Here is a 22,745-nt window from a genome sequence, read left to right as displayed (position 1 = left end):
AGGTGTGGTATATTTTGATTGGTCACACAAATAAAATGTAATAAAGCCAATAATACTACCACTACTATTTTGGGATTATTTATAAAAAGTAGCTACTTTGTAATTATAAACGAATTTGCACAATTGTGTGATATATAAAAAACATTTTTTATTAATAAATATCATAGAAGTGAAATAACGAGAAATCCTTTATAAACAAAGTCTATAAACTTACCGACCAAATCAAGTATATGATTTTTAACGTGACACACAAATTGGTCTTTACAACACACATATATACATAAACTATTTGCCTTATATATGAACTTCTAAACTAGAAAGTTATAGTATTATACACGTCAAGACAAGTTTGCAATCGAATTTGGAATAAGATTGAATGGTAAGATCAGTTTACAATTTATTGCATAATATTTTACTGGTATGACAGGTTATATTACTTCGTTTGAATTTTTGGAACACGGCTAAGCAGAACTTCGCAATCAATTTAAATATCATTTTAATTCGTTTCTCGTAAGATGTTAAATGTTATTTAATAATTCTTTTCATTTTATTATTCGCATGATGTTTTAGTCATTTCATGTCGAACGTTTTTAATTCCATTTCAGACTTTTACTGTTACTTACTTACCTGTGTGTCAATACCTAAAATCATTCTTACTTTCGCCCACCATTTTTAGTATATGTTTATTAATTAGAATAATTGTTAAATTCCTATCATTTTAATTATCCACAGCGCCTTCTTCTATTCTTCGCAACATATTTTTCAGTGTTCGGATTAACTTAAGATTTAGTTTTTAAAAAATGAATATTTTTAGGTTAGATCACCAAAGCTTAATGCTTATGCAGATGGAACATTATTTGTATCACCTATAATATAACTGTACGTTATCATTTTGATAATATTACCAACTACATTTATAAAAAAAATGCAATGACATCTGAATATCGTACGTAACATAAAAATGTGGATAATTTAATGGTCTACTTAAAAACTATAAATTTAAAGGTAAAGAGGAACTGTCAGATGATCTCTTAGTTATCTTTTTTAAATATACTACAAAATAATTCTGACAACGTTACTTTTCCATTAGATTTATCTGTATAATACTTTCATGTGTTTTTTTCTCTTATAGTAATTTATTGAATATGCATCTTCTTATCGAGTTTATACAATAGATTCATTCAATTAGTATAGGCATTGCAACATGGACTGTTAATTACTTGCAGTTGCAGCTGTTGAAATTTGGAGATTTAAATCTAAATTATTTATTTATTTCATATATAATGTTAAATATATATATATATTTTATATTTGTAAACTAAAGCTTCTTTGGAAATTCCATTAGGCGTACATATATATATGTATATAACATAAAGAGAGAGAAATCTAGTATGTTTCATACTTTATTTTCGCTTATAATTTATTTTCCATTAATTCTTACATATTTTTGTCATTTTTTTCATAATACAGTATTGCATTACAGTATTGTAAGTAATAACTTTATATTTGAGTATAATTTATACATACAATACAAATATAATTTAAAAATAATTTATTAAGTATTATTTTATATATACTTTAATTACTTTATTAATTATAGCATTTGTAATGTAACATTATCTCTATTGTTTGATATACGTTATATTTTGCATATATATAGTATGTATAATTAATTAAAAACATAGTCGGATTATTTTCTTTACAGGATACCTGAAATCTGGAAACTGCATCCTAATTGCTACCTTCCACATTCATGAAAAAGGTTTCAGTTACTATGTCAAAGTCCTTCTTACATTTTATACATGATTAGTAATACCAAAACCACATAACAGTCACTTTTATTTTTCGCACATGACCCACAAGGTGTGCATCTTATAAGAAACATGCCTCTGTTCGGAAAGTCTCAAAAAAGTCCGGCGGAGGTGGTAAAGGCTCTCAAGGAAGCAGTAAATGCATTAGAGCGAGGTGACAAGAAGGTAGAAAAGGTATGTTGCAAATATACACTTCGGTTTCTTTGATGAAATACATTCACTTTTAGGCTCAAGAGGATGTCAGCAAAAATCTTGTACACATTAAAAATATGTTATATGGAACAGCTGAAACTGAACCACAAGCAGATATTGTTGTGGCTCAATTGGCACAAGAATTATATAATAGCAATTTATTATTATTACTTGTGCAAAATCTAAGTCGTATTGACTTTGAGGTATATCTTATTTCAGTATAAAAACTTGTGCATACAGGTTGACCTGTAATTGGTGGTACAAGCGTGTAGGAGATAAATCTACTTGAAGCCTTGTATGAATAAATTTTATTTTACATTTTTGGCTTTTTTATTTGTTCATATAGTATTACCCTCTGCTCGCTTGTACCACTAGCGTACTACACATCCTGTATATTGTTATTAGAAATTGTTTTGTATACTTTAAAAAATGTTTTTAGGGGAAAAAAGATGTTGCCCAAGTTTTTAATAATATTTTAAGAAGACAAATTGGGACAAGATCTCCAACAGTGGAATATATATGTACCAAACCAGAAATCTTGTTTACTCTTATGTCTGGGTAAATATACTGTTAAGTTAAATTCAAGAATAGTTGTATTCCATTAAAAAATATATCACATTATGTTTATATATTATTTCAGTTATGAGCATCAAGACATTGCACTAAACTGTGGCACTATGTTAAGAGAATGTGCAAGATATGAAGCATTGGCGAAAATTATGATATATTCTGATGATTTTTATAATTTCTTTAGATATGTAGAGGTGTCTACATTTGATATAGCATCTGATGCGTTTTCTACATTTAAGGTATATACATATGTACATGTTAAAACAAATATGTACATATTCTTTTCATGTTATTATATCATATTAATCATACCGTTTATGTTATGTATGCTATAGGAATTACTTACAAGGCACAAAATTCTAAGTGCTGAATTTCTAGAAGTTAATTATGATAAAGTCTTCTCCCATTATCAAAGGTTATTAAATTCTGAAAATTATGTAACAAGACGACAAAGTTTGAAGTTATTGGGAGAGCTTTTGCTCGATAGACACAATTTTACAGTATGTATATATTTTAATAGTTATGTGAAATATTATAAATATATTCCTCATTAAGGATTTATTTTTCCATAACGATTATTTCAGGTTATGACAAGATATATTTCAAATCCTGATAATTTAAAACTTATGATGAATATGCTTAAAGAAAAATCACGAAACATACAATTTGAAGCATTTCATGTATTTAAGGTATATCATCTATTTTTTCATACTAATTAATATAATACTACGTTAATTATGAAACAATATTCATATTTCTACAGGTATTTGTTGCTAATCCAAATAAACCAAAACCGATTCTTGATATACTTCTTCGTAATCAAGAAAAATTGATAGAATTTCTAACGCGCTTCCACACAGATCGCTCGGAAGATGAACAATTTAATGATGAGAAAGCGTACCTAATAAAACAGATCAAAGAACTTAAGTCTGTACATGAAAATTAAGTCAAAAATACAACTAATGCTATAGCTACTGTTATTACTACAATCAACTCTATTGCTACTACTGCTATTCTACTATTACCACCAATGTCGCTATTGTGGCTATTTATTATTCTAAGACTATATTATTCAATTAGCATCATCATCTTCATCATTACCATCATCATCTTCATCATCATCTTCATCTTCATCATCATCATCATTAATGTTATTTTTTAGCATCACCACTACAATTATTATCACTCTTATCATAATTACCATTGTTTCCACCATCATCATTCTTATTGTAATATTATTTTTATTACATTAATGTTGTTATTATTATATTATATTATATTATATTATATTATTATATATTATATTATATTATATTATTATTAATATTATTATTATTACTATTGTCGTTTCCACCATGTGATTTTCATCTTCATTATCATAATCTACAAAAATACCATTATTATACACATTTTCATCATCATAATGATTAACTATTACTTTTATGATCAGTCCATTGTCATCATGATGTCATTACTGCTACTACTACTGCTATTATTGCTACTACTACTGTTAGTAATGCTATTACACAATCAGTTAACTTTATTTTCGAATAGTTGTGTAAATAAAATTTACATTTATCACTTATTATTGTATCATATAAAGTTGAGACGATGTTGTAATACTCTATATTTCCATTAATGAGTTGATTATTAAAGTAAATGGTATGGCAGCTATAAGAAATTATTTTTTAATTTTGTTAGCATTCCTTTGACAGATTAATCAAATTTATTAAACATTTTTTGTTGATACTGCAGAAAATACAAATATAACAAATAAGTTACTTCAAACATTTTGACAATTTATTTCTCCTCAATGAACAGCACTTATACCAATACCCCGTATTTATATTAATATTTATTTATATTTATACATCCATTTTTGTAACACCAAAATATAATTTCGATATATATAAATATATACATGCAGAAGAATTTCCACAGATAATCTCTTACATATATATATATACAAAATTTATAAATCGTTCTTTGTTTCTAAAAATCTATTTAAAAACAACTGATTACCTATTAATACTAAACATTTCTTTATATGAGATAAAGGAAATTGTATTTCTACATTTATGTGATATAATTAATATATAAGATTGGTAAAGTAATTTTGTTCAAGTGTTTGTAATAATTAATTTATTCTTAATATGTTATATTTTGTTAAGAACGTTGAAGTCATGGTTTTTTACATTAACAAATTATTAAGAATGGTCAGGAAAATATAATGATGTTTGTGAATCAGAGATAAAGATCTCGCTTATTGGTAATCTAGCACATATTTATATTTTTATCTATACGTATTCTATTTCAAGTTAAATATTCTTTTATGTCCAGTTGTTCAAGTATTGCTGTTATAGCATTCTCAATAGTCGTAAATATACGATGTTGTTTCTGGAAAAGTGACCAATCAGGTTTACAACTTGGAAGTAAGTTTGTTTGCTTTCTTAATATTTCTGAGTAGTGTGCAAGTTTGCCTTTTCCTTTAATAATTTTTTTACATACAGAATTTAACAACCAGATCGACTGTGAGCATGTTGTAAGTGCCTATAAAATAAATAGAATAAAACAACAAAATAATATTATAAATTAATGTTTTAAAAAAAATCAAGAAAAGAAATGAGATATATAATAGTAATATTAAAATTATATAAACAAAGAATTACCTTCTTATATTTTTCGTCACTTACAAGTAACCATATAAGAGTTGCTACATGTAAAGATAACTCTTCGTGATCCAATTTGTCATGTAAAAGCTTTACCGTTGGTAATGCATATTTTGGCTATTATAAGATTAGTAAATAAAAATATATACAATGATTAATAATAATTAATTCAATAATCTAATACATGGTAATATCAATTTTATTATATAGTTAATAGTATTTAGTTGTATTATTCAGATATATTTAAGAATAATAATTATTTATTCTTACCATACAGACATAACTCCTTGTTGGTGGAAACTTAACAAGTGTAATAAGTATATCTGTTGCTCTTAAACAGACTGTTGCCCAAGGTAATGATCTGTTACTTTTAACATATGTTTCATAAATGTAATCAACCAAGTTATGCTCGCATAAATTAATGCAATCCTTGGGTGATAATCTAGTTATCAGGCCTGTATTAAAAATTTATATTAGAGCTATTATAATTTAAACTTAAACTTATATTTTAATAAATATGTTATATATTACTTACTTAATGAAGCAAGACACATAGAAAGCTCGCCAATTGTATTGAACTTTTTAAGTATAACAATTGATTGTTGGCAACGATGCCCTAATGTTTCATGCGGTGATGCCGTTTCTGTGGCTGTTTTTAATCTTTGTCGTACTTTTGACATATGATTAGATTCTTTTTGCCGTATTCGATATCCTTTCCATGCAGCTTGTATAATTGTAGCTGCTAATGCTTTTTGTTTAGTTTTTAAAATAATAATCCACCATTTTTCAATTATACGAACTGCACGAAGTCGCTTTTCATGATACAAGCGTTTTTCACGAATATTCCTCCACCATCGTTGAATTTTTATGACTGCAATTATTACACTGCGATACATTTGTCGAATAGTAAATTGTGAAAGATCTTGTTCTTCCTTCTTATCCTTAAAATCAATAAATTTACATTTTTTTACAAATAAAATTTGCCACCACCAATTTTGAATTGTTTTAGCAGCATAGTGATACATTTCTAATTCTTTTCTTTGTGCTCTAGCTACTAATTTAGCTCGCCACTTAATTTGCAACCATAATGTAGCTTTTTTTAAAGCATCATATTCTTGAGCAACTTTTCTGCTAATTTTATTTGATCTATAGCGACGCTGTATATTAATTGTTACACATCTTAATAATTTATATTCTGAACAAATTTTTTTGCCTTTAATGTACGCTCGCCAATAAACCTGTATCGTTAAAGCCGCTTGTTTCTTAACAATGAATCTTTTACGTGCAACTTTCATTCTCCAATATGATTGTATAATGATCGTACTTTGCTTCAAACGAACATACCATTGTCTAGTATGACAGCTAATTTTATTAGCTCTAAACAAACATTGCATACTGATAATGGCAGATTTTAGAGCACGAAATTTATAATATTCTCTTCTAGCAATTTGTAAGGTTCGCCAACGTTTCTGTATTTTTATTGTATACAATTTCAATTGTTTATATTCTTTTTGTTTTTGCCTCATTATTAATGTAGAACGCCATTTCCTTTGCAATATAGTTGCTGCCATATTCCGTTTTTGTAGTAAATACATATATTGTTGCTTAGTTTTGATCATTCTCCACCAAGTCTGAATTACCAAACAAGATTTTTTTTTCAATAGATATTGTTCTCTAATTGATCGAGAAAGAATTATTGCACGCCGCCATTGTTGTAATGACACCGCTGCTTTGTAAAGTTTTAAATAATTATTCCGTTGCTTTCGAGCAATACTAACATTTTTCCACCAACGTTGTATACATATAGCAGCATTCTTCATTCTTAAAATATTTCTAAGAACAATTTTTTGTACTATAATGCACTTATACCACGTTTCTATTTTTACAACTGCTACTTTTTTTTTTAAATATTCGTTTCTCGCTAATGTTTTTCTCCAATTCTTTTGAATAACAATAGCTGCTCTGTGCATAGTTCGATATTTTTGTTGTTGCATGATAGCTATCCACCAATTCTTAATTGTATTGGCAGCATCTTTCATAATCACGAAATTATTTCTTTCGTGTCTCATAATTAAAATACTTTTCCACCATAATTCTATTTTACGAACAGCCTTTAATTCTTTGCATTTTTCTCTCTTTATTCTATCATACATTTTTTTAAACCTCCATCTATTTTGAATAAAAACAATAGTATTTCTATATCTTAAATAATTCATACGATCAAATTTCATTAAAAGCGTTGCACGCCAATGTTTTTGAATCACAGTACATGCACTTCTCATGTTGATATAAGTCATTCTCTGTACTTTCATTTCTTTTAATGCTCGCCACTGTCTTTGTATAACAATCGAAGCTTTCCTTTGATTTTGAAAATCTTTAACATATAATCTACAATCATGAATTCGTTTCCACCATCTTTGCAATTTTATTGTATTCAATCTAATATATAAAAATCTTCTACGATCGCGAATACCACGTCTCGAGTGTCTCCATTTTTCTTGTAAGAATCGAACAGCTTTTTCTTTTCTCTGTAACTCTTTTAAATATTCTTCTTTTAAAATCATCAATTTTCTTTTAGCTAATGTTTTTTTCCATGCTCGTTGTATAATACAAGCTGCATTATATTTATATGTTCGTAGATAATTTCTTACACGAATATACCATAGTGTTGCACGCCACCAAGTTTGTATACATTTTGCAGCTTTATTAAATCTTGGTGCTTGATATTTGTATATAATTTGCCATAATAGTGACAATGTTTTCTCCCTATGTCCATCAGCAATACTTTTTGTATCAATGTTACCAGTTAAAGCACAGCCACATTGTAAAAGTGCTTTTAAAGCAATATCGACATTGTGTATCTTTTGTAAACGTGAAATCGTTGGAACTCTGCACTGGCGTGTTAAATCCGACCGTCCACTGATTAATTCCATAACTCTGCAAAGTCTGACACCATCTCGTAAATCAGTTTGAATATTAGTTACAGCATAATCAAATTCATCTAAATATGTTTGTTTATATGATACAACATATTCATATGATTTCAAAACCTTGGTAAGATCACCAATACCGCTTAAGACTTCTCGTGAAAAAGTTAACAGGATGCTTCTACTATCTTTAATATTTGCTTTTTTATGAAATAAGCACGGATCGTGGCGAATAAGTTTATTCATTTTCGAATAATCTAAGAAGTAAACTAGAAAAAGAAATTTCTTTAACATGAATTTATTCATTAGATTAATGAATGTCGTATGTTGTTGTTTTCTGTGATAAGCATTTGGATAAGTCTTTTTCAAAAAAGGATCAGAAAAGAATCTCGTAATAATAAATCTTGTAAGACCAACTAAATCGTTGTTAGAATTTAATGGTATATTTTCACCATAAATGGTTTCTAATCCAATTCTTAACCATAATGGGTTATAACTTAAAAACAATTCCAACATTTCCTTTTGCAATCCTAGAAAAATAAAAGCAAGAATATGCAAGTTAATAAAAAATAAAGAAATTTAAACAAAGACAATCATATAACATTTATTCAATTTAATAACTTACCAATATCTCTATGCAAATCACGATCCAATCTAATAGTCAAGATTCCCTTTTCTATACAAACGGTTGTACGTGATAACACATGAACTATTTCATGTCTACGGTACATAGCATTTGCAGCTTTTCGTAATGCATTCAAACGTAAATCCGTATGGTATCTGATAAATCATTTATACTAATGAGCATCATAATTATAATAATCATATCATTTGGTTCAAATAAAAATTATACAATTACATTATAAAGATAATTTACCTCGCTGAAAGTGCTTCTCTAGTTTCAGCTAAAATCGAATTTTCCATTAATTTACATGATTGCCATACTTTGCCAATGTCAACACAACTTGATTCCACATCGGTATTCAAGTCTTCGGGGGGAGATAATAATGCATTTAACCATTTTTTAAATATCATCTCTTGATTGTACACCCATTTTTCATCATAATACATAGTACTAATTTAACAAATAATTACTTTATTATGTTGTAATTATCAATATTGAGTAAGATTATTCTAAATAATACAAATTCTGTATATCTTACCTACTAATAAATGGATCCTCTGTAACGCAAGCTGCAAATGGATCGGGATTGCAATATTTAGTAAATAAATTATCCGTGTCTTGAAGTTTATAATTATTCTCTTTAGATTGATCTGATACTACATTAAGATTTTTTTTTTTAATCACATTTGCCAATGATAGTTTAGAAATTCTAACTTCTGGTATTAATAAGTTTACATTTTCTGTAATTAATATAACAATTAAATATATTCGTATAATATTCAAATAATCATATATTATTAATATTTTAATTATGTATAAATTATATTATTAATTACTTACTTTTAGCGGGAATGTTCGAGTGAACTTTTTTTTTAATAATTTTTTTTTGCATAAATTTTTCTTTCCCGAGTTGTCCACATTTCTTTGGTGATATCTTACGTGATAACGTTTTAACTTGAAAATATCGTTTAGGAGGTGATATTTCTATACAAACTCCTGATGATTTTTCTGTATCAAAAGTTTGCGTTTTGTTTAATGTTGTATTTTCAAACTTAACGTGATTCTCCTCAATAATTGTTTCAAAATCAATATTCCTTCGTATATCTATTTTTGTTTTATGGTCATTATTAGCTTTAACCCATAAGTCTGCTTCTAAAACATCTTTTGCAGTTGCTGGATCTTTATTTTTTGTAGAATATTCCAATATATAAGGGTTTGAAGTATTTTGAATTGGCGAAGATGAAGGAAGGATTCCGACACAAGGGGTATTAGCCCACTCATTTTTCACAAATTTAATTGGTGACAAATTATGCAGATTTGCAGATAATTTTTGTGATTGACATAATTCAAGATTTTGTAAAGATTTATCTCTTTTATCGAGAGACAAATCTAATGATCTATTAGATATATTATGTAAATTTTGATGGCTATTTATTGAAAGTGTGGGACTTAGATTATATGTTCCATTTCCATCAGTTTGTACAGACATTGTTTCTACGTAATTGTCTTTATAATTATCAGGAATGGATGTACCCTTTGTTGAAATTCTATGTTGATTTGATAAAGTTTCTAGTACGTTAGTAGGTTCTAAGGCAAGATTATTTATCAAGATTGAAAATTCAGACGAATTATCTACATTAGGAGATAGCGAATCTTCAAATATTTCTTTATTTGTTCGGTCTATGGTAAAAAGATTTTTGGGACTTACAGTTTCCTTCACATATGTTTCTCTACGTATTTCTGTATTTTCCAGAATAATGGAAGGAATACTTTGCATCTTATTTAAGAAATCGTTTTTGTTATTGGATAGCTTTTTATCTGTATTTACAAGAGTCAAATTAAAAGCACTAGAATCAATAAAATTTAAAAACTCATCAGAACTCTTCTTTGAAAAAAAATCACATTCTTCTTGAAAAGATTTTGTTGTATGTTTATAATTCACATTTGCAATATTTTCTTCATTTTGATTACTCTGTAATATTGATACATCCTTTTTTATTTGCTGATCAAAGCTTGAATAACTTTCTTGGTATGTAGTTTTATTTTTTAATATTTTCCTGTCTTCGCATGGCCTTCTATTTCTAATTGTTAATTGTCCTAGAGGTACCAAAGGCTTATTACACTTTGTTGGTGGATTTGTAGCAGTAGTTATAATTGCTACATCATATTTATTTCGTCGACTATCCGTAAATTGTAACACATCTCGCCAACAACCAACTTTCTTAGGAGACCATTTAATGGATACTGTTGTATTACTATTACTTAAAATTGTAGCGTGAGATATATCTAAATCTATGTGTCGATCTTCATCAGGCTTTTTTGTAACTGTTATCTGAGATATAAAGAATAGTTATTATATATAAAATCTTATTTATATAATATTTATTTACTTACAGTTAAAACCTTGTTACTCGTATTTTTAATAGTTAAATAACACTGTACAGTTGTGTTTATAAATGCTTCCATTGTTATCCTCGTTTGAGGTTGAAATGGTCCCAATACCAGAGTAAAATGTAAGTCATTAGTATTGCTGCCAATGGACTTAACGTCCTTTTTATTTTTTGGGGTAACATTAATCTGTTATCAAGATATTCATTTACATTCCATACGTAAAATATATCGTTAATCCTTAATTCGTAAATGCTTTTAAAATTGCCCGAAACCTTAATCAAGGATGATGACATTTCTAACACATTTTGAATGGATAAAAGTTGCATATTTAAACCTTTTAAATTAAGATTATAATAAAATATTTAAACAATAATCTTTTTTAAATACATTGTTATTGCAAATATATAAATTACACTTTTTATACTTTTTTAATTTGCTAAGGCATGAACATTTCTGATTTACGAATTAAGGGTTAGTTATTTATCTCATAAATTTAAAAAGAATCACACATAGATATAAATAAAATATAACGTATACTCACCTGAAAAAACATTTTCTTCGACTTAAAAGAAAATTATTTTTTTAATTAACAATGACGAGCATCTGACAATCATCGACGGTTTTAACGACACTTCGAATTATTTGAATTTAAACGCTTTTTCAAACTGTCCCTAAAAACATCCAAAGAATTACTTCACTAAATTCAAAAAAGTTCCTAGACAATAGTCAGCTGAATATAAAGTACGTAATTTGTTTTTTAATATATTACGTGTAAGTTAAGACGATATTTCGTTAATATATTAATCAATTTTATTTGAACAATTTTTATTGAATAAAACACTTGATCAAAGCTTTTTAAAATTATTTTTGAATTTATTTATTGTTATGGATCTGATTGGTGCCCTGTTAGAATCTTATTCATTATACGGCCCTAAATTTGTTTCCATAGCAACTACGAAAAAGAAATTTTTTGCAACATACAGCAAGCACTACACTAAATTACTTAAATGATTAATTTTGCTGTATTCAAAGCTACAATAAAGGATCTATTCATGATTTCATAACGATTATTAAGGATATAAAATCCTATGAAAATATTTATATACTTTTTATTCACTTTCAACAGCAATCATATTCTATATAAAAATTATATATAATGGTATAATCTGTGCTGTTCTTTTAAGGAATTAAAAAATAAATAAATGAATGAATGAATATGTAAATAAATTAATTAATACATAAAGAAAATAAATAAATATATTTATATAAAAAATATCCATTTGTGCATGTTACATATGTACAATGTTTTACGTTATACAATTTTAACATAATTTATGGATGGATGTAAAAAAAAAAATGCTAAAGATGTCATATGAGCTATTCATATGTCAAATTGATTAACACGACAAAACAAAAGGTACAAAAAATCATTAAAATAATATAGATTGTCATATCATTTATCATTGAACGGTCATATAAATTGGTCACATCTAGCGATGTAAAGCTTATTATTAAGGAAATTTACTCTAAACAAAATAGTTAAGTATTTATAAAGTGTTTTAATAATAAAATTTTGAAAAATTCTAAAAGTGGAGTTAAACGCTTTGATTGTGAACAACTCATACATAAAATAAGGATGAAACTCTTATCTTTTTTTATCTGCTTATGTATGAATAAAATAAAAAATATTTAATAAAATTAAAATGAATACATATAGAACTACATTATAAACGACCATAAGCATACCTTACTTATATTTCATTCTTTGTACACTATTTTTGTTTTAAATATTATAATTTGTTGTGCCTATAATTATATTGCTTCAAAGATTGTGCAATATATCTGAACTATAATAATCTATTACTTATGCGTGTTTTTAATTTTATAATATGTATCACAGTTTTCGCAATATAAATGTAATAATTGTCATTATTAATACTACTTTAACTAAGGTATGATTTATATGATCTTTACCAGTTCTAGCTAGTCTTAACTTACCTTGGTTTTCATTTTATCCACTCTCTCAATTTTCCAAAGATTAAAAAATTAATTAAATTTTCTGCCATTGTGGCTATTTTGCTTAATCATAATTATGAAAATATTATCCTTTAGTAGTAAACCTATTCAATAGATTGCATTGATTGAAATCATTGTCATTATAAAATAGCATTACAACAATAGTAAACAAAATTATAATTTTGTTCCTGTATCTAAGTTAAGCAATTGCTTCATAATTTCATATGTAGTAAAACTGACTGCAACCATAGGTACACCACGAATATAATTTATACTCATCCCACGGTATAATCCTTTCATAATACCACTTTCACTATACGTGAGTTTCATAGTTGATAGCATACTAGAGCTGTTGAAAAAAAAAACAAACATTAACTATGGTTATTATTTAATAATAATTTTATAAAAGAAGTATATATAAAATATAATTCCATACAGTAATAAAAATTCACTTTTTCTGCACATTAAGAATATTTACCTGTATTTATGCGTTGCAGGATTCATCATAGCTAATTGCATACGTCTCCTTGTAACATCTAAAGGATAAGAAAAACTCTGTGCTACTGCTCCTGCAAGCCCTCCACAAATAACTTTTGAGGGTAATGTTAAAACAAGGCCTCCTAAATACAATAAGAATATGTTAAATATAATGAATGTAGTTGTTAATGAATGAATGCTATATATAATATATACTAGATAAAAATTGTGAAATAATTATTTTAAGATAAATTACATACCAGTATTTCTATCACATTTAGAACAAGTATAATTTGGTATATACTTCATACATAAATACTTTAATTTTTCAAATGTATAAAATGAAAAACCTGCGTATGGAATCATTCCAACAATAGTTGGTAAAAACCCTCTATATAAAGCTCTAAAACCGCCTTCCTAAAATGTAATTAGTAAATCAAATATAAAAACCTATGTTTATACATGATATATGATACTTACATCCTTAAAAATTGAAGCACCAGTATGAATAATGCCGGTATAAACATGTTCTCCTGTAACTTGGAAAGCAAGACGTGCTCTAATTGTATCAAGCGGATATGTTAACGTTGCTGCTGTGACTCCAGCTGCAGATCCAGCAAAAAATTTCTCTATATGTCTACGCTTTTGAAACAATGATCTTAAATACTGAAAGAAATAATGAAAAAGATATAAGTTATATATTTCTTCTTTTATATTTAAAAAGAATAAATTAATTATAAGATAATTACCTTAGAATAGAATTCAAACGAAGTAAATTGAATTGCTGCATATGGAAAAATTCTGATCATTTGAGCCCAGTTACCTTTATATAAAGCAAAAACTTTTTCCCGTTTAACAATTTCTTTTAAACCAGAGAAAACACCTATAATAATATAGCATATTAAATGATATTAATTTGCAAAATAATTAATTAATGAGTAAAATTAAATATTTTTTACCTAAATGTTTATAATGTTTGTTGTGTGCTTGCAATAATATTTTAATTCTATCCAATGGTGCAACTGTTGTTTTTGAACAAATACCCGCTACACCTATGTAAATATAAATTTTCCACATTACATCATTAAAATAAAAATATAAAAAAATTGATTTCTTATCATGTTGACAATAAATACGTACATATCATGTAATAAAAATTGCGATAGATAAAATATAACTAGGGCAAAGTACTAACATTCAAAATATTCTGCTAATGTTTTAATAAAAATTATTCATTAATTTAATATCTTACCACCAGCTACTAGACTTTTAATAAAAAATTCGTAGTCTCTTTTCTTCTCAATACGAAGTTCCATTTTTAATATCTATTAGTTAGAAAAAAAAAATAGAAATCGAAGAAAATTGATCACTTCCAGTCGACCTGATGCACCGTGTTACTCGTTGTACAGTAGCAGTACCAATGGATATGTTCTGCCACGCTGCTGTTGTATTCGTTTGTAACGGAAGTGCTCTGGAAGGGGTATAGAAGCAAAAGGAAAGTGCCTTTCCTATTTCCTCCTATTCTTACTGAAGGTGCTCTTCCTTTCTTCATAAAATAGAATTTTTCTAACAAAGTCGTAAAATTACTATATTTACGGTAGGCACATTTATGTTTAAGATGACTTCACCTAACTAAATTTAAAAAAAAATAATTCTTAAAATCGCACATTATTAAAGAGTATTTTTTAAACTTTCAATTAAAAAAACAATTGTGAGAATCGACGACTACAATTTAGAGTAATAATTAATAAAATAATTAATTGTTAACATAAAGCTACATAGGAGCTTTCTTATTGACTGTAGTTATTACAGAAAAAAATTTATAGTAAAGTTAAATTTGTATATAAAATATGATAGTGTTACGTTACATTAATATGCTGATTAAGAGATTTGATAATGCTGAAATATTAGCTACAATTTCAATATTGTAAGCAGATCCACGAACTTGTATAGTACTTTTAATAATTTTTTAATATTGAAGAAATATTTTACAATAATATTTTTGTATCAAGAAATTTCTTTCTTTCTCTCTATTGTACCGAATTTTAAGTAAATTTAAATTATTCTACCGCATTTTAGGAATCCCAGTTCTACACAATACCACGGAAATAGGATACTTGCACTCTGCATACCGTCTTGAAAATAATGGCAGCAAAACTGAGAAAGATAGAAAATAAAAGGACTATATTTTATATAGAATTAAAACAATTAATATAAAACACTATGTTTTTAATAATTAGTAATTTTCATTATTATTTATAAAAAAAATAAAATTCCCTAGATTAGATGAAGTGAAGCCACTGTAAATGGACTACACTAATGCTTTAACGTCCTATCCTATTTTGTTTCTGTTTTACAATTAGCCAATAAAACCCACAGAAAATTCTTCTTCCATCCGGAGTCCTATTGGTCATAAATTAACCAATCTTCTAATTTCCAGTTATGATACTTTCTACTAATTACAAGTAATCTATGGATCAATAATTTTAATCTTATCTTATAATTAATAAACTATTTTTGAAACGTATTAAGTACTTTGATTTAATAATCGATGGTTTTATCATAATAATTCAATGAAAAAGTTTTAAGAAAAAAATATTTTTCAGTTTCACATTAGGTTATGTTAATTTGTATATATTATACATATATATTGATATAGGTACGTTCGTTCACTATTGATCATAATATTGATTTAAACATAAGTGGTATTCTGATTCTGACGCAATTTATTAAAAGAAAGCTGCATCGAAATTATATCTTTAATAGCAGCTAATTATAGTAAATGGTAGTATTATTGAAGCGTTTGTATATCACGTAATCTTCTAGCTCAAAATTTATCGATAACAAAATAAAGTAATGGTATTTTAACTATTTAAATTATTATAATAAAAACGATACACAGTATAGTAAATAACTTCAAGTAATTCATTTATATATAATATATTTTACAAATATAAATATAGAATTATATTTCATTTCATCATGATTTAAAATAATCAAGTAATCATAAAATATTATCTTTCAATTAAGTATAATTCTATTATTTAATTTGTATTTTGTCATTTACAAAAACATCTTAACTAGATAATGTAAAGTTAATTTCAAATACATGGTATTCACTTTCAGAAATGGACCAGGCAGCTCACATGAATAGCATAAGCAAAACATGCAATGAATTTAAGAAGCAATATGATTCCTGCTTTCATGTGTGGTTTTCTGAGAAATTCCTGGAAGGTGACAAAAATGATTCCACGTGCGCCAAATTACTTGGAGTCTATCAGCAATGTCTTAAGGTAATTACAATCAAAATTTATTATAATATTTTATGTTAGATTTTTCTACGACTTGTGGTGATCTATTGTATTCGTCATGGAGATGTGCAGTGAATTAAAAAAACATTACGATGCTTGTTTCAATAAATGGTTTGCTGACAAATTTTTAAAAGGAGATACAGATGATTCAATGTGTGCTTCTTTTCTTAAAGTATATAAAGCTTGCGTTATGGTAAGTCGTTGATTAATGGTTTATTAAAAAAAGTTATAACTTTTATAACAGGATTGTTATGAATCATATAAATAATAAAACTTTTATTTTCTCTATATATCTTTTAATATACTTTATAGTATATAATGTTGTATACGTAATAATATTTTGTGTATAAAATATAAATAGATCTAAATAGATATAAATGATATAAATAGAATAGATATAAATAGATTCCAATAATTCTCAATGATTTATAGTTTCTTTAATATAATAGTATATTTTCTATTTGTTTTTTTTTTTTAGGAAGCTATGAAAGAACAAAACATTGAATTGAAAGAAATTGAAGAAAACCATTTAGGAACCGAAAAAGAAAAGAAGCAGCCCGGTTGACAGTAGGATTATAGTAAATTTATATATTTATTTTCGAATAAACGAATTCTTGCAACAATAAAATAATGACATATATTCTATGTATCATGTAACTTATAATTAGGCAAACCAATAGATTAAATCTTTCCCAGTTTAAAAGTTATATATAGTAACATTTTATTAAATATATAATTAATATTTTTATGTTTTCTATTTTTATTCTACATTTTTTGTAGAACAGCATTAAACAAAATATTATTACATAATAATTTATGTACTTATGTGAAATTCTAATAGTTTTGCTTTAGTAGATTATATGTGTGCTGGACTTATTTATGCATATATTTTATAAAACATTCCTTTTATTTGTAAAAATATATATGCAGAGAAACTATAGTTTATACGATTCTATATTAATGTATGTATAAATACGAAATTATATATATATAAATCTTTATGTTAAATAGTTAAGTACTTCATTCAATATTTCTCATTTTTATAATACACTTTATGTCAATTCAGTAAATTATAAAAATTATAAAAATGTTATAATAATTATATATTATAGTAATAATATAATGATCTTATAGATGTGTGAAGAACAAAATATGTTGTAGTATGACTGTAAAAACATTATATTATAATTACAATATGGAATGAATAATTTATTATATATGAGAAATTAGGATACTTATCAAGGAAATTAGTTGAGAACGAAATAAGAAATAGAATATTTAAAATGAATGTTATAGAAGCAAAGAATTGCAATAGTAATGAAAAAAGAAGAATTTGTACTTCGATGGATAGGAATGACTAATAAGAAATTATATTAAATGTTTCAAATGTTTTTATGTGTTTTGGTTATTACTAAAATTATTTATTATTAATCCCTTCTCAACTTTCTTTTATTCTTGTTCACTGTTACTGTCACTTTCACTCTCAGAATGTTTCCTCTTTACAGCTTTCTGTAATTAATAATATCAATTAGTAATATATTTACTCTATGCTATATAGATATTATTTTAGACATACTTTCTCTGTTGAACTTTCTTCACTACTGGATTCATCTTCACTAATATACTCCTTACTCTTGAAAGAAGTTCCAGACATAAGTTTACTAGGTGATACTTCACTTTTAGATTCTTTTTTCTTCTTCTCTTTCTCTTTCTTTTCTTTAGTTTTTCCACCATTTGCCTCATATTCTTTCATTGCTGCCGAGTATTCTTTTTTAGCTTTTGCTGCTTTTTGTTCCCATTCCTTTTAAATCAATATTAACATAAGTTAATATAGTGATATTAGAAAAAATTTATTATTCTATTAAATTTATTATTATATTATGAATAATCTATATTTACTGATTTATCTTTTAATTCTCTCCACATTTCGCCACCCTTCTTAGCTATTTCTGTAACTGCAATACCGGGATTTTCTGATTTAATTTGATCACGAGCACTATTTAACCATAACATAAAAGCTGTAGCTGGTCGTTTGGGTTTGTTGCTATCCTTTTCTTTCTTTGATCTTCGTGGTTTCCTTGGTTTTTCAGACTATGTAAATAAACATTTTTTCATATGTGTGAAAAATACTTTAGAATAAGGATTTTCAAAGTGTGGATTGCATAACTAAATTTGATGTATAATCGCAGAAATCTTAGGAAAACTATAACATTTCTAGATGTTTAATGATTAACACGTTGAGCGCCATGTCAGCCATCGGTGGCTGACACTGAACTTTCTGTTTGGGCCGCGTCAGTCGCCGGTGACTGACATTCAAATATTATTTTCAATAATAAGTAACACGCGCGCGTGGCCTGACTGGGATTTCCTTAAGAATTCGCGAGGCGTTCAACGTGTTAAAAATCAGTTTGGCAGAACTATTCGGATAATATGACTGTAAATTAACCATAGTAAAAGAGAACAAAATTTTAACAATAATCATTTTATACTTACTACTGTTTTGGCGGATTTAGATTTCTTTTCTTTTTTTTCTTTTTTCTCCTTCTTTTGACTACCACTTGATGCATCTGAATCTTCTTCGCTTTCAGAACTATTAGGGTCACTGTCATATTCCTCTGCTACATCACTTTCATCCTATATTTACACATATAATGTTATAACTATATCTTAGGAAAAGAAATATAACAAATAAAATAATTGAAATATAACCTGAACAGGATTAAAATCTTCGTCTGTAGATTCTTCTTCAGAATCTTGATTTTCATCACCATCTCTCTCTTGTGCTTCAGCTTTAACTCTAGCCAAATATGCATCAGGTTCATCTTCTTGATCACTATCTCCAAAGTCATTATCATAATTCAACTTGTCCTATATATTAATAAAAATAATAAAATAAAATATATATATATATATATATATTATAAATTTATAGTATATGCGAAGAGCACCATTATTTTTCTACTTACGCTCTTGCCTCTGTTCTTTACTCTCAATTTCTTTGAAGTGATAAAATCAAATAGTTTACCATATTCTTCTTTTTCTATACTGCTAAATGTATGAACTACACCTGTATTTAATTCAATTTCAAAGTCAAACGAACGTGTGGATCCACCACCACGTGCGAAGTTGACTGATGCTATTTCTTCAAATCGTATATGTATAGGCGGTTTATGAACATAAATAAAACCTCTTTCCAAAGGATATAAATACCCTGCAGCTGCTTTGAATGAACATCCTATTGCAGGGGTTCCAGAATGACTAAAAAAAAAACATAATGCAATATTTAAATATTACAATGTTCATTTTTTTAAATAATTAAAGAAAATTTCTTTTTTTTATTAAATTTCGAATCTCATACCCAAGAAAATGACCAGGTCCAGTTAATTTTCTATTGATAATAACTTTCATAACTTTACCAAGAACCTCATATGTAGGTCCAGATAATTCTTTTGTTAATTTTTCTTCATATTTATCTTTCAATTCTTTCCTAAAAATACAATAAATAATAAATAAATGATATAAATATTTGAAATATTATAATTGAGAAACTTACTCAGAAAATGGTAATTCAATAGAAGTTTCTTCTTCTTGATTAAATAATAAAACTAGATAGTGATACCTAGTTTGACCTTGCTTAATAGGTGGATCTAAACTGACCTATGAAAATATATAATAAAAATAGATAAATAGAGTAAAACAAAATAAAAGGTTTTTATTTTTATGTACAAAAGAATCTTAAGAGAGATAGAACTTACTACAAAATACATTTGTCTGTTATCCTTGTGAGGTAGTAAGAATAGTCTTAGAACTGTTGACATCGGAATCTTATAGTCAAATGTTTTACCATGAAGTTGAAAGAACGATTGAAATATTTTGATATCATAACGACCACTGAAAAATGATAGATAAAAAATAAATTAAAAGTATCAAATGTGATAACTATACTGCTCTCATGTTTTATAATCATAAAATTCTAACCGTGGTGTAAGACACTGGATTTCTCTAAAGATAGCAATAGCATCACCACTAACGCTAATAACAGAGGCTTTTTCCATAACTTGTTGATGAAATGCTTCAACGGGATCTTGGTCTGCACTATCACTAATAGGGATATGAAACCTCATTTCCATTAAACTAACTGGAGCGTCATCGTTCTATTGAAAAAATGTAAATTAATTCAAAATTTGTAAAGCTCTTAATATATATTACAGATCATATCATATAAATATCATACGATATTGCTATGTTGTTTAAAACTATTCTAGAACATACTTGATGAAATTCCAATGTTACTTCATTTTTTCCTGTATTACATTGTGAAACATCATATAAAGGAATTTCGAAAGCCGTATGATTTCCAACGTCAAAACTTAAAACCGAACCATTAAATTTAGCAGTACCCCAATTCCAACCTTTTAAACTAAGTTCCTTTTCTAGCATGTCCTTTTTATAGTTTTGTGTAAAAAATTTAGCTATTTTTTCTTGGTCCTTCACAATACATATAGAAAGAAGAATAAAAAATTTATTATTATTTGCGTAATTATGACATTTTATTTAAAAGCTTTAAATATACCCCATCTTTAAATCCTCTAAACCTATGTAGTGTTCCATTTTTTAAGAATATGCGTAAACCCCAAGTTCCTATGAATTTTTGGTAATTGACCATTTCCATATCGCCAGCGGATATTTGCTCTACTTTGCCAGTTTTTTGGTTTTTAAATATAATATGTTGGTCAGTTAATTTCAATCTTCCAGGTGTCTAGAAAAGAATATAAGGAATAAACAAACTATTATTGTTTTAAGATATTGTACTCTATTTATATTCTATATACTATATCATATTTTTTATTTTTAGAATATTAAATAAATCTAAAGCAATACAAAGAATTTAATTAGCAATACTGTAATATAAAGTTTAATTACAATACACCTAAGTAATATCTATATAATAAGTAATTGTGTTTTAAAGAATAAATTTACCATTGCACCCTTAACCTCTGCAATAACATCAGGATATTCCAAGAAATCCATTTTTAGCTGAGTCTTTGAAGATTCTTCTTTCAATAATATTTTGTAAGATTTTTTGTCTACAAAATAATATGACAAATTATAATTGTCACTACCAATATTTTAATTATAGACACTTCAAAATTTAACCTAACAATACGTACAACACACCTCCTGCGCATTCAGAGTTTTCGGTTATAAATCATTGCTTATAGCTGTACTTAGATTGACCATTCAAATAATTAGTAAATTTACTAAATGATACAGTATGTACAACATTATAAACTGAATGAAACATTTTAAATTTGTTTTTCTTATTATTTCTTTTATTTTATTAATAAATAATAAATTAAATCATATAAGTTAATACATGAAAAAGAAATATAAAATAAAATTGTAAAAAATTATATGAACAATAAATGATGAAAGTAAATGAAAATAAATCATAGCATATAATAAATATCTCTATTAAATGATGCGGTAGAGGGAGATAGGCTTCGTTGATTGGTGGATTATATTTGATTTTTTCCATGTTTGATTTTTACACTTACTCCTAACACTGTTATATAAGATAGCATTAAAGATTAAAACATCATTATCATTCTAGTTTTTGTACAATTTTCCAGTCAAACGTGCAATCTATATATTATATGTCTATAAAATTAGTTTCTTTAAAATATCAATATTTGAATGATCGCGCGCGCGATTTTTTCACTAATTTTAATTATCGAAGAATAATCGATTAATCG

At 26.5% G+C, this 22,745-nt stretch overlaps 5 protein-coding genes across 24 annotated transcripts; 2 read left to right on the top strand and 3 right to left on the bottom strand.

Moving 5' to 3' along the window:
• The first annotated feature begins 81 nt into the window (after window positions 1-81).
• Window positions 82-3,562, top strand: LOC122525780 (protein Mo25). Of its 8 annotated transcripts, XM_043648719.1 has the most exons (10): window positions 84-379; window positions 815-879; window positions 1,706-1,762; window positions 1,864-1,985; window positions 2,039-2,206; window positions 2,443-2,561; window positions 2,644-2,812; window positions 2,909-3,073; window positions 3,158-3,262; window positions 3,337-3,562. In XM_043648719.1, the coding sequence occupies exons 4-10, from the start codon at window positions 1,884-1,886 to the stop codon at window positions 3,517-3,519; spliced, it is 1,011 nt and encodes a 336-aa protein (XP_043504654.1). In that variant the 5' UTR covers window positions 84-379; window positions 815-879; window positions 1,706-1,762; window positions 1,864-1,883; the 3' UTR covers window positions 3,520-3,562. The 8 variants fall into 8 exon arrangements, with proteins under 8 accessions (XP_043504655.1, XP_043504654.1, XP_043504652.1 ...); XM_043648717.1 differs by lacking the exon at window positions 815-879; XM_043648714.1 differs by having other exon boundaries at window positions 1,706-1,985.
• Window positions 3,563-4,351: 789 nt separating this feature from the next.
• LOC122525778 (protein abnormal spindle) lies at window positions 4,352-11,817 on the bottom strand. 2 transcript variants are annotated; one of them, XM_043648708.1, is made up of 10 exons: window positions 11,727-11,817; window positions 11,189-11,371; window positions 9,635-11,126; window positions 9,333-9,534; window positions 9,047-9,244; window positions 8,795-8,949; window positions 5,778-8,699; window positions 5,513-5,697; window positions 5,243-5,359; window positions 4,352-5,123 (listed from the first exon to the last, which is right to left on the bottom strand). In XM_043648708.1, the coding sequence occupies exons 1-10, from the start codon at window positions 11,736-11,738 to the stop codon at window positions 4,887-4,889; spliced, it is 5,703 nt and encodes a 1,900-aa protein (XP_043504643.1). In that variant the 5' UTR covers window positions 11,739-11,817; the 3' UTR covers window positions 4,352-4,886. The 2 variants fall into 2 exon arrangements, with proteins under 2 accessions (XP_043504643.1, XP_043504644.1); XM_043648709.1 differs by having other exon boundaries at window positions 11,189-11,344; window positions 11,727-11,815.
• A 1,095-nt stretch (window positions 11,818-12,912) lies between these two features.
• LOC122525782 (graves disease carrier protein-like) lies at window positions 12,913-15,881 on the bottom strand. Of its 5 annotated transcripts, none has more exons than XM_043648723.1 (8): window positions 15,748-15,881; window positions 14,931-15,310; window positions 14,638-14,730; window positions 14,428-14,561; window positions 14,159-14,344; window positions 13,939-14,095; window positions 13,680-13,821; window positions 12,913-13,550 (listed from the first exon to the last, which is right to left on the bottom strand). In XM_043648723.1, the coding sequence occupies exons 2-8, from the start codon at window positions 14,992-14,994 to the stop codon at window positions 13,376-13,378; spliced, it is 951 nt and encodes a 316-aa protein (XP_043504658.1). In that variant the 5' UTR covers window positions 14,995-15,310; window positions 15,748-15,881; the 3' UTR covers window positions 12,913-13,375. The 5 variants fall into 5 exon arrangements, with proteins under 5 accessions (XP_043504658.1, XP_043504660.1, XP_043504662.1 ...); XM_043648725.1 differs by having other exon boundaries at window positions 13,323-13,550; window positions 14,931-15,244; XM_043648727.1 differs by having other exon boundaries at window positions 13,323-13,550; window positions 14,931-15,149.
• Window positions 15,882-16,022: 141 nt separating this feature from the next.
• On the top strand, window positions 16,023-18,380 carry LOC122525783 (TP53-regulated inhibitor of apoptosis 1-like). 7 transcript variants are annotated; one of them, XM_043648734.1, is made up of 4 exons: window positions 16,023-16,143; window positions 16,805-16,971; window positions 17,054-17,182; window positions 17,468-18,380. In XM_043648734.1, the coding sequence occupies exons 2-4, from the start codon at window positions 16,807-16,809 to the stop codon at window positions 17,552-17,554; spliced, it is 381 nt and encodes a 126-aa protein (XP_043504669.1). In that variant the 5' UTR covers window positions 16,023-16,143; window positions 16,805-16,806; the 3' UTR covers window positions 17,555-18,380. The 7 variants fall into 7 exon arrangements, with proteins under 7 accessions (XP_043504669.1, XP_043504668.1, XP_043504667.1 ...); XM_043648733.1 differs by lacking the exon at window positions 16,023-16,143 and adding an exon at window positions 16,150-16,337; XM_043648732.1 differs by lacking the exon at window positions 16,023-16,143 and adding an exon at window positions 16,347-16,531.
• Window positions 17,878-22,250, bottom strand: LOC122525779 (FACT complex subunit Ssrp1). Of its 2 annotated transcripts, XM_043648712.1 has the most exons (14): window positions 22,161-22,250; window positions 21,970-22,076; window positions 21,563-21,748; window positions 21,262-21,477; window positions 20,968-21,143; window positions 20,745-20,880; window positions 20,543-20,646; window positions 20,348-20,476; window positions 19,956-20,247; window positions 19,699-19,857; window positions 19,483-19,623; window positions 18,889-19,080; window positions 18,566-18,790; window positions 17,878-18,498 (listed from the first exon to the last, which is right to left on the bottom strand). In XM_043648712.1, exons 2-14 carry the CDS (start codon window positions 22,018-22,020, stop codon window positions 18,439-18,441), a joined length of 2,067 nt encoding a protein of 688 aa, XP_043504647.1. In that variant the 5' UTR covers window positions 22,021-22,076; window positions 22,161-22,250; the 3' UTR covers window positions 17,878-18,438. The 2 variants fall into 2 exon arrangements, with proteins under 2 accessions (XP_043504647.1, XP_043504645.1); XM_043648710.1 differs by having other exon boundaries at window positions 21,970-22,194.
• Between the last annotated feature and the right edge of the window lie 495 nt (window positions 22,251-22,745).

The sequence above is a fragment of the Polistes fuscatus genome, unplaced genomic scaffold (assembly GCF_010416935.1).
Source record: "Polistes fuscatus isolate 324 unplaced genomic scaffold, CU_Pfus_HIC Scaffold9, whole genome shotgun sequence".
Lineage (NCBI taxonomy): Eukaryota > Metazoa > Arthropoda > Insecta > Hymenoptera > Vespidae > Polistes > Polistes fuscatus.
The sequence above is the reverse complement of the archived record's forward strand: the minus strand, read 5'-3'. Positions and strand labels throughout refer to the sequence as shown.

Excerpts from the sequence above, each read along its gene's own strand:
- LOC122525780 (XM_043648717.1), top strand. The coding sequence starts at position 1,884 with ATGCCTCTGTTCGGAAAGTCTCAAAAAAGTCCGGCGGAGGTGGTAAAG. Across the intron at positions 1,986-2,038 it reads GTGACAAGAAGGTAGAAAAG|GCTCAAGAGGATGTCAGCAA; the intron begins GTATGTTGCAAA and ends ATTCACTTTTAG. Across the intron at positions 3,263-3,336 it reads AAGCATTTCATGTATTTAAG|GTATTTGTTGCTAATCCAAA; the intron begins GTATATCATCTA and ends ATATTTCTACAG.
- LOC122525778 (XM_043648708.1), bottom strand. Across the intron at positions 8,950-9,046 it reads AGAGAAGCACTTTCAGCGAG|ATACCATACGGATTTACGTT; the intron begins GTAAATTATCTT and ends ATGATTTATCAG. Across the intron at positions 5,124-5,242 it reads GTGACGAAAAATATAAGAAG|GCACTTACAACATGCTCACA; the intron begins GTAATTCTTTGT and ends TTTATTTTATAG.
- LOC122525782 (XM_043648723.1), bottom strand. The coding sequence starts at position 14,994 with ATGGAACTTCGTATTGAGAAGAAAAGAGACTACGAATTTTTTATTAAA. Across the intron at positions 14,562-14,637 it reads CAAACATTATAAACATTTAG|GTGTTTTCTCTGGTTTAAAA; the intron begins GTAAAAAATATT and ends ATATTATTATAG. Across the intron at positions 14,096-14,158 it reads GTGCTTCAATTTTTAAGGAT|GAAGGCGGTTTTAGAGCTTT; the intron begins GTAAGTATCATA and ends ATTACATTTTAG.
- LOC122525783 (XM_043648734.1), top strand. The coding sequence starts at position 16,807 with ATGGACCAGGCAGCTCACATGAATAGCATAAGCAAAACATGCAATGAA. Across the intron at positions 16,972-17,053 it reads TCTATCAGCAATGTCTTAAG|ATGTGCAGTGAATTAAAAAA; the intron begins GTAATTACAATC and ends TTCGTCATGGAG. Across the intron at positions 17,183-17,467 it reads TATATAAAGCTTGCGTTATG|GAAGCTATGAAAGAACAAAA; the intron begins GTAAGTCGTTGA and ends TTTTTTTTTTAG.
- LOC122525779 (XM_043648712.1), bottom strand. The coding sequence starts at position 22,020 with ATGGATTTCTTGGAATATCCTGATGTTATTGCAGAGGTTAAGGGTGCA. Across the intron at positions 21,478-21,562 it reads TTAGAGGATTTAAAGATGGG|GACCAAGAAAAAATAGCTAA; the intron begins GTATATTTAAAG and ends TGTATTGTGAAG. Across the intron at positions 20,248-20,347 it reads GGACCTGGTCATTTTCTTGG|TCATTCTGGAACCCCTGCAA; the intron begins GTATGAGATTCG and ends TTTTTTTTTTAG.